General features: G+C 40.8%; 1 protein-coding gene across 1 annotated transcript in view; it reads left to right on the top strand.

Moving 5' to 3' along the window:
• Positions 1-996: 996 nt before the first annotated feature.
• The window catches only part of LOC103581809 (fatty acid desaturase 2-like protein FADS2P1), a gene marked incomplete at its 3' end in the record, with an annotated part of 25,088 nt that continues 16,063 nt past the window's right edge, over positions 997-10,021 (top strand). The window contains exon 1 of the mRNA XM_008563554.1: positions 997-1,317. Coding sequence (XP_008561776.1) covers positions 997-1,317 — 321 coding nt within the window. The remainder of the gene's footprint in view (positions 1,318-10,021) is intronic.

Here is a 10,021-nt window from a genome sequence, read left to right as displayed (position 1 = left end):
AAACCACCGAGTCATGTTGTTATCATAAATGCGTAAACCATAGGTGTGGGAAATAGAATGAAAAGAGCTTGGGATTTGGAATCAGAAATATCTAAATTCATGCATCAGTTCACATCTCCTTCACAGGGTGCTTCTAGAATGTTACCCTCCTGAGGCCTTCAGACCTTCTTTTGTCACCTGAAAAATGGGTCACTAATAGCACCTTTCTCAGAGGATTGATGTGAGGATTAAATCAGATGAAACACATGACAAAGGCTTTGTCATCCGTCATGTGTTCTGGCAAACGTCAGGTGCTATTACCTTTAGGCATGCTGACAGATTTAGACAGCTTTCAAAAGAAAATGAAAAGAGAGAAAACTGGTTTATATTGATTTGCTTCCGTGGTAAAATCAAACCCAAAGCTTTTTTTAAAAAAAAAAGTTTTAAAGAACTTGAAAGCCCTTAGGAGAAATAACAGCTGTTGGAAGAACACTTCCCAAGTCTACCAAGCATTTGTGTCTTCTTGGAAATTTTGAAAGTTTTTGCTCATATGCTAACCAATCTCCATCGACAGCATGCCAGAGAGCTAGCAAACCTAATTCATCTTGATGCTGTGCAGGAAAATCACCTGAACAGAGCCTGGTTCCTCCTCCCTTGGGGCGGGCCACAGCAGTTGGCCAGACTGCAATTGGTCCAGGCTCTTTACCGGAGGGGCATTTAATGATGAAGGAGGATGCTGCTAAAGCCAGCCAGCAGGGACAGAGGAAGGGAAGAGAGAAATGTGGTCTAGCCTCCAGCAGGGCAGCAAAGACTCGGGACAGACAAGGAAGGGAGTGGCTGGCTGGGAAGGCGTTCACTGTCAGGTTCATAAGGAGACAACTAGGCTAAAAAGACATTTTCTGTGTTGACATCATACTGCAATGGAATGAAAAACCATAGCAGTCACTTTAGGGCCCATCAGAGGCAAGGATTAGAAATTTCAGAAGTCAACCCAGAAATCCTAGGGATTCAATGACGATGAAGTTTGAAGAAAAGCACGAGGACAATGGGAGCCTTGTAGGATGGAGTCAGCCATACCCGGGTGAGAAGCATCACACGAATGGGAAACCAGCAGCAAATGGGAAGGCTGAGGTCTGTGTAAAGCGGGAGACAAATGGGAAACACGACGTGCACAGGAAAAGCCTCAACATGTACACCTGGCAGGAGATCCAGAGACACAATCAGGAGGCTGACCAGTGGCTGGTAATCAACCGCAAGGTTTACGATGTTACCAGCTGGGCCGACAGACATCCAGGTGGGCGCCGGGTCCTCAACCACTATGCCGGGGAAGATGCCACGGTAAGGAACTCCTCCCTCCCTCACTCTCTCTCTCTCTTCCCCAGCTACTGGGTGGCTGAGATCTTGGCTCTCTTCCCAAAAGCATTCAAGTACGTGTTCAGGCTCCACATGATTGCTCGTCTCCTCCCAAACCAACTTTTTGGGATTCCAATGTAGCAAGAATTTGGAAGCAAATTAAGCCTCAAAGTCTAGCTATTACCTGCATTGGATTTGAAATGAGCTCAGATGTTGGCAGTGGGATACTATGTTTGTGTGTTGCGGGTTTTGTTTTGTTCTTGGTGTTTCGTTTTGAAGTGGAGTCACTGTCTTGTGAGAAGAAAGTTACAAGTAGGTAAGTAAAATCTGGGGGAAAAAAGTATCTGCATCCAAGTAGGAATGTCTCAGACTCTTTTAATTAGAGTGTCTGAAAGAAAGAAAGCAATTCATCCAGCGAACATTAAAATGCCCTTAACAATGATGAAAACCTGCAATTACCTAGGCTTTCAGAGTCTGCAGAGGTCTTTTTCATCCTGCATTCAGTGAATGCAGTTGATGCAACCACGTGTATGGACCCATTCAAATGCATCACCTCACTTAACCTTCCCAGGAGGAAGGTGAATATTATTCCCATATTACAGAGGAAAATCTGATGTTCAAAGACACAAATAAGAGCTGGTAAATCAACCAGGAAGAGATAATGACAAATTTTGAAATCAGGTTGTTTTGACCATAAAGCCTTCATATACCTGGACCCTTAAAAAATAAAATTTCCACTTAATATTAGATAAGGAGGTCTCCCAAACTCTTAAGCATACTTAGGGAACCCTTTAAAAATATTTTATAAGTAAATTTGTTTTATTTTAATTGTAAATTTTATCCTCCACATTTGTACAGATGAAGGAAGGTTAGAAGCACTAACTACTAACCCAGGGTCAGAAAATCAATATATGAGAGAACAGAAATTTAAACCCAGGCTTTGTTTTTACTTTGTCACTCCTGTTCTGTTGTTTTCACTGTTTAGCATATAACTTCTCCAACTGGTGTCAAGCATAATATTGAAAACACTGTTTTGATAACCATCAATCTATAAATGGTACTGCACTAATAATAGAATTCACAAATGCCTGGTACATTTGTAAAGAAAGCAAGATTTTGTCTTTTGTCACTGACGACGGCTTTTTCTCAGTTCCTCCAATTTCTCATCCCCCTTCTCGGCCTAAGTTCTTGGGCATTGACAATCTTCCTGTTTTGATTCTACAGTCAAATAAACGTGAACATACCCTGCTACATCCCCATCGCTTCTTTCTGATCTGATTTTTAAAAAAGACAAAGTTCAGCCTTTCCTTGGGAAATAAGCACGTGCCTGTAGCAAGGAATGGGAGCACCGTGCATGTCAGTAAGATAAACACTGTGTAGGCATCTAGAGAGCACAGTGGAGAGCATTTGTATGAGAATAACGGTAGAAAGATTAACAAATATGAAACAACAACAACAACAAAATGCTACAGGTCTCTATCTAGCTCATTCCCTCATTCCCACAGCTTAGAGAAAATAGGGATGAGGCTTTTCTAACTCAAGTCACAGAATTAGTTCAGAGGACGTGTTGACAAAGACATGGGCCTTCAACCAACTCAAAAATAATGGATAGCCTCACTCAGTTGGAGGCAGTCCAGACCATAAACACATAATTTGCTAATGATCTTTATCTCCCAGAAGTCAGGAAAAAAACATGATTCTGCATTCAACTCTAGGCAACAAGGAGGAATTGATTATTATAATAGAAACCATCAGAACCTTAGGGACAAATACTTGGGCCACCTTAGGATTCATATAGGTGCAGGATGAAAATCATAAGCTTGTCAGCCATATGTATTAGACTTTAGGGAAATGCATCCAAAAATATCCAGAGAAAAGGTGCTCTGAGGGAAGATGGCTCAAGAAGAAGGGGAGGGTGCCAGGAGAATCCTGACGATCACAATACTCCATGCTGCTCAGACTATGGGAGGCTGGGCTTTGGAATTGTTTTCGTGAACCTGAAAAAGTTATTGAAATGCTCTGAGTCTTAGCTTCATCATCTGTAAAATGGAAATAAGAATACCCATCTGACTAGTTTATGGTAAATAGAACTAATGCATAGTAAGTTTTTGGCATAATGCCAGACACTTGGCTAAAGTTTGTTAAGTTGTAGCTATTATTATTCATATCACCAGCATCTACCTCCTCAGAAATGTGATTACTACTTCCTGTTTGTTCACCGCTATCTTAGAAATCTTGATTACACTTGTGTCATCTGACTAGAAATTTTGATTACACTCGTGTCATTTGATTGGGAACAGAGGGCTATGCAATGGAGAAGCATCATGCTCTCTAGTGAAGGAGAGCAGAACACAACGTCAGAGCACCTGGGGTCAAATGCTCACCCTACAACTTAAGAGGTGATTGCAGGATGTCCCCAAGTAGCAAGTGCGGGCCAAAGTGCAGTCTCTGTGTGCAATTCCCAGAGAGGACACCTTTTCTTATTTACACAGGAACTCTTCTCCAGGCCTTTATCTTCCCTCATAAAAGGTGGATGATACCTAAGTAGTCCATTCAATGGGGTCATTCATTTCTTTATTCATGCACTAAGTTGTTCTAAAACCCTTGTCAAGGGCCCAGCCTACTGATTAATACAGGTTTGTGAATGAAATAGGTCTGGTTTGCATCTGGGCTTCACATTTACTACGAATGTTGCTTAAGTTCTTGGAGTCTCAGCTTTTTTCTCTAGAAAATGGGGATAATAATACCTTTACCTTACTATTGTTGTCAAAGTCAGTAGAGATAAAATGAAGTGCTCTTTATGGTGTTTGACATTCAAAAAAACAGCAGCTCTTATATTTTATTATTACTTCATTCTCTGAGATGCATTTTAATTTTCTCTAAGGAACTTTACTAAGAAAAATAAATCTACAAAACAAAATTGACATGTAAACTTCTGTTATTGCACATATGAATTATCTGGCTGCTTGTAAGCTATAGGACTTAAAGCTAATAAAACCAATGTCACAGTGCTAGTAACTGGAGTTTGGGCTCAGGTCTTGTCACTTGTAAGAGCTCACCCAGGAACAGCCAGAAACAACCTACAAGTCCAACAGAAAGTATTGATTATATAGATTAAAATATGATTACAATATGATGAACTATTTTGCAATCATTAAAATGAGGATTACAAAGTATTTTGATGACAGGAAATACATATGAATAGATAGCAACCATAAGTTCTATATAAGAAAACAGTATATTCTGAACTTCACGAAAGAAGTAAATGCAATCTTGTAATGTGTGCACAAAGGCAGCATGGTCTGAACAAAGCAAGCAGATTTATTATACTGTATGCAGGTCATTCCGGTCCTTATCTCTGGACACCATATTCTAGGAGAGACACTAAGAAATTCAAGTTCTTTCTCATGAGAGACAAAGGCCAACATGACAGGGAAGGGATGTCAAAAGCTTAGAGGAAATATGGCATAGTTCATTCCAACTATTTGGAAGACTGCTATGTGGAAGAAGGTAGAGTTATTTGGAACTCCAAAAGAGTGCATCCCAAGTGGTGTAGGAAGAACAGAGCCAACAGAGGCAAGGCTGGGGCAGGGGCAAGAGAGGATGTTACAGAGGTGCAGTGTAGATATGATTCACATCATGAGTAACAACCCAGCCAGAATAGGCAACCCAGCCTAGCCATTGCCTTTGCTTAGCACAACATTGGCCAAAAGTATGTGCTCAGTTAACATCAGTGACTATCATAGTGTGATGGTGAGAAGAGGGAAAGGCAGAGAAGTAATGAAGGGGAAGAGAAAAGAGGAGGAGAGGAGAAGAGATCTGGAGTGCTGAGCTAAGGAGTTTGCATTTTGCCCTCACTGGATGGCACTGTCCTCCCACTGACATAGTGATACTTCCCTAGCACATCATCCCTCCCCACCCTCATCATTACAACATCAACCAGCATTCCTCAACTGTGGGTGAAAAGAAAGTAATAATCAGTAATCATTGCATCTTTCCTGGGTTGTCAAAATGTTATAAATAATCTGATTCTCATGTGAATGATGGTCTAGCTGTAAAACAGGTAGAGGAGAGAGAGAAGGGAGTTCACGGGCTAACAGTTGACAGTGGGCCGTGAGGAGATGCTGCCTTTCTGAAAGGTCAGCCTGGCATTAAGTGAAGGCTGAAATGGAGAAGAGTTGGTCAAAATGAAGGAAGACCAGGATGGAGTCCAGGGAATGTGCTGATAACAGGAATGGAGAAGAGGGGAGGGGTGGGAAGGTTATTTAGGAGACATAATGCATAATATTTGATGAGTGACTGGACGACTAAGCAGGATGGAGTTGTCCAAAGTGACCTCTGGATATCTGGCTTAGACAACTAGGTGGTGATACCCTTTACAGGACAGGAAAGCCAGGAGGATATGTAGGTTTGGAAGGGAGAGTGGACACAGAGAGAGAGAGATTGATTGGCTGGAGCTTAGCTAAAAGCATCATTGAAAAAAAATCTCAGTACACGGAAAAGCTTCCAAGTGATGAAAGTTCTTAAACAATAACATGAGTTACAATGGAAAAAATAGCCCTCTGCTTATCCCTGTGGGTGGAGGGAAATCTAGTGTCTTCACATGAGCACTGTCTGCTCCAGAGCAGCTCTCTCCCAGGACAAGGGCAAAGGGTTCTCCCCACAAACTGACATATTCACAACTCATCCTCCATCTGAAATATGAGACTTGTTCTAGCCACTGCCTTGGAGAAGATAAGATCTGAAAAGGTAGCAGAATAGGATTTACCTAAAGGTGTGGGGATGGGAGATCTTCATCTGTGGTTTGGTATAGAATATCCTCATGAGTGTTTCTGAGGTGAGTAAATCAAGGTCTACATTCTAGTGACCTTGCTTTGTGACTACATACACACATTCTCCAAGGGTGTTTTCTAAACTTATGTTTGTTTCTTAGTAAACTTCTTTTGAGAAATTTCAACCCACTTCAGATGAACTAAGTAATAACAATAATATACAGTTGCTCCATTGATTGATGTCTGATTCCAAAGCCTAAGCTCTTAGCCACTAGGCTGGGTCCTCAATAAGTTTTAGAATGACTGAATAAATGAATAAAGGAATTAATGAGCCGATGGGGCCAACTAGGTAGTATTATCTACATTTAGGAAATAGAAAATGGGGCTTGGAAAAATTAAGTAATTTGTCCAATGTAAAACAGCCTATTCCTCTTCTGTACCTTAGTGTGAATTAGGAAAGGTAAATTCTTTGGGTGGTTGCAGCCCCGTTAGGCACAAGGTTTGGCAATGGAGTGTCTGCAGGATTTCAGCACACACTCGCTCTCTTGACTGGATGCCTTCATGCAGGGCACAACCTGTATACAGCATTTAAGTTGTAAAAACAGAATTTTTGTCTCAGGGCTTCTGACTTTACACGGTTTTATTTTCCACTAGGGGAAGAAAAGTACATATCATAATTTTCAAGATATTTGTGCAAGCAAAGTAATAATCACATTTTTTCTGTGTTAATACTGTTTTGGAAATAATCAGTTTAGAGATGAACTATGGTATAAATTTATGAATAAGCTAAACAGTAGAAATGACAATTGGAAAGGGAATCAAAAAGCCAACAGCTGAAAATGGGAAATGCTAAAGTAGCAAAAAAGTCAGAAAATAGAGATGCCAACAGTAGGAAGACACAGCAGCGCTTAACACCTCTTTCCTCTGAGCACAACACTTTGACGATCTCAGCTCCTCGTTACAGAAATGCTGTGTCCATCTCTTCACCCACCCTTTTCCTTGTTTATCAGACATTTGTTGATCACATGTCATATTCCAGGCACAGCAACAAGCACTAGGTATACATTAATCAATAATAGTACATGGTCCCAGTCTTCAAAAAACTCACAAGTACATGGATTCATTACAACATAATTTGAAAGGCTCTGGGAACAAAGTGTTATGGGAGCCCAGGGGTGGTCACGAATAACTTTCCTAAGTAAGGTAAGGGAGGTGATATTTAATCTGCGTCTTGGAGCGAGGAGGAGGTTTTAACTAGAGAAAGTGGAAGAAGGTAGTCAGGACAAAGGGAAACACATGGGGCGTGGAATGTTTGTTGAATGAGGAGACTCTAGTCAAGAAGAAGGTTCATGAAAGTTATGAAGGAAGGTAAGTCTGGGGAGGTAGGTTAGAGCCAGAAGAAAAGAAGACGCCATTGCCATCTGCCCAGCAGATACATACTGATTATAGCATCATCCCAAAACAATCTGGCATCAGTCCTTTCTTGGGTGGCCTTTCAGAAAAAGAATTATGCATGTTAAGGCTGGAATGGACCTTTATAGCCTCATGGCTTTAGAGTCACATACTCCTGAGTTCAAATCCTGGCTCTGCAACTGACTGCTGCATTTGGGGGCAAGACATTTCCTCCCTCTGAGACTCGGTGTCTTTATCTGCATAAGAGAAGCAGTGGAACCTCACAGAACTAAAGTGAAGACTGTGAGTTGGCCCCTAGAGCACTTTGTACATAGAAACACTATAATTGCTGGCACTGTCCCCTTTGCCCCTTCATTTTATCCCCTCTTCTTCCTGAATCATGACATACTTGCCCAAGAATGTTGGTAGCAAAACTTGTTTTCGTAGAACTTTCAAGAAGAAGATTTCACAACTTAGTAGTATCTAAATTCTAACAGGAAAAGTAGAACATTGTAAGACGACCTAAACTCCTTTGTCATATTGCCCGTTAATGCAATGAAAAGAGTTGTCCATAGCAGGCCAATGCCTACTATTCTGGAAAACTCTGTAGCTCTTCAGTATCTATTATCACAGTATTGACCTGTGGACCTTCCTGGGGATCAGAAAAAACTGTGAACCCAGACGGATATCATTGTCATCACACTGCTCCAGGACTCTAGACAGCTGTTCAGAGTCAGATGAAATTGCAATAGATCGCATTCTTCTGTGCCTTGATCTTGATCCATCAGATGTTTTCTATCCTAACCTGTTCCAAAACAACAAGCAGAACATGATTTTTCAGTATGGATCATCATGAGATGTTTTAATCACCTTCTTAGACACTGAATCACTCTCTTCCTAGTTAGGGAAACTAAGCTTTAGTACAATAGAATATAGAAATTTAAAAAACACCTTTGAAATTGGATAGTCCAACATTTCCCAAGGCAGACAGAGAAAGTGTGCAAAAGCAGAGTGAACTGTAGAGCCTGTACTGGCTCTAGCAGACCAAAGCCCTTCTCCCATAATTACCTCCAGAGACCCTTAGGTGAAGTAAGTTTAAAGAGCTGATATTGAACCTTTCTAATTAACATTATACATTACATAAGCACCTTCTTACAAGTAGGTTCATATGTAGTTCTCAGATATATCTAAAGTTGCTTTGGGATTTGAAGGTGTAGGATTTATTATATTCCCTAACATAATTCAGAGCTCACTCCACATTAGGCACTGGGGTACAGAAAGAAAATCTGCGAATCGATGGATTGAAAAGAAGGTAGGTAGTGAGTTCTTAATCACTAGAGGTATACATATAAGAAAGATAGCTAGTGTGCATTTAACACTTAGTATATGCCAATCAGCATTCTCATTCACGTAATCCTCATGATAACTTTATGAGTTGAGTGGCTACTATCACTATCCCCATTTGTGGAAGAGATTATAGAAGCACCACGGACAAGTCAAGACACTTGTCCAGGATTACACAGCTAGTAAGTGAATTTAGACAGAGGAAGGCTGGCTCCATAGTCAACCTTCTTAATCAGTACTATGCAATGACACCACTCCAGAGTAATTTATATGGCTCCCAATATTCAAGTTACAACTTTGGTTGTATTTCTTCATTTTTAATCACCACAATAGCAGGAAGTCCAGCATTTCCCTCCTGGAGAATCTTTCTTTCCCAGAAACTGTTTATATCCTTGTTAGGGAAGAGTTTCATACTTACAAACATAAGCAGGATACAAGAACCACTGCTGCTTCTAGTAGTCACATGGAATTGCTACTTAACATGCACCTGAGATGAAAAAATATAGTTGGTCACCTCTATTTTCTATTTTATACTTGGCTATCACAAAGTCCCTGCACAGACCACCACAGCATTTTCTAATAGAGAGTGATGTGACTCCTTCAGTGAAACTTAGCCAAGAGTGTACTCCCTTAGACAACCTAAGGCTCAAAGATTGTACTCTCATGCTCTCTCATGCCTTAGTCTAAAGCCACCATCATCAATTTCAACCTGTCCTTCTGTAGAAATAACTAATTCAAGGGATCTCATTCCCTCCCTGGGCCTTGGCCAAGAACCAAAAGGGAGCCCCCCATGGAAGGTGCAATTTTCACAGCCAATCTTGATTGCTACATGCCTCAGACAGTGTGAGCAACTTCCATACCAAGACTGATGCTGGACATTAAAGATTCATCATGGGCCATAAACTCAAGCAACTATTTCTTATGGCGCTCAAAAAAATAAACAGGTATCCTGTCAATGCTCCAGGATAACCTGTCTGTGCTGGAGAAGCAGTGCATATAGCAGGTGGGCCTCCAGCACGGGGCTCTCATAGAGAGGTTCCAAGTGTAATTTTGATCCACCAACTTGAAGCATCAACCTAGAGTTAGAAGCAAATCCTCTATACTGAAGTCTGTGCTAATTTCCACATTGGGCATAGGACAAGGCAAAAAAAAAAAAAAAAAAAAAAAGAAAAAAAAAAAAA

The sequence above is a fragment of the Galeopterus variegatus genome, unplaced genomic scaffold (assembly GCF_000696425.1).
Source record: "Galeopterus variegatus unplaced genomic scaffold, G_variegatus-3.0.2 Scaffold13986, whole genome shotgun sequence".
In the NCBI taxonomy this organism is placed as follows: Eukaryota; Metazoa; Chordata; class Mammalia; order Dermoptera; family Cynocephalidae; genus Galeopterus; species Galeopterus variegatus.
The sequence above is the reverse complement of the archived record's forward strand: the minus strand, read 5'-3'. Positions and strand labels throughout refer to the sequence as shown.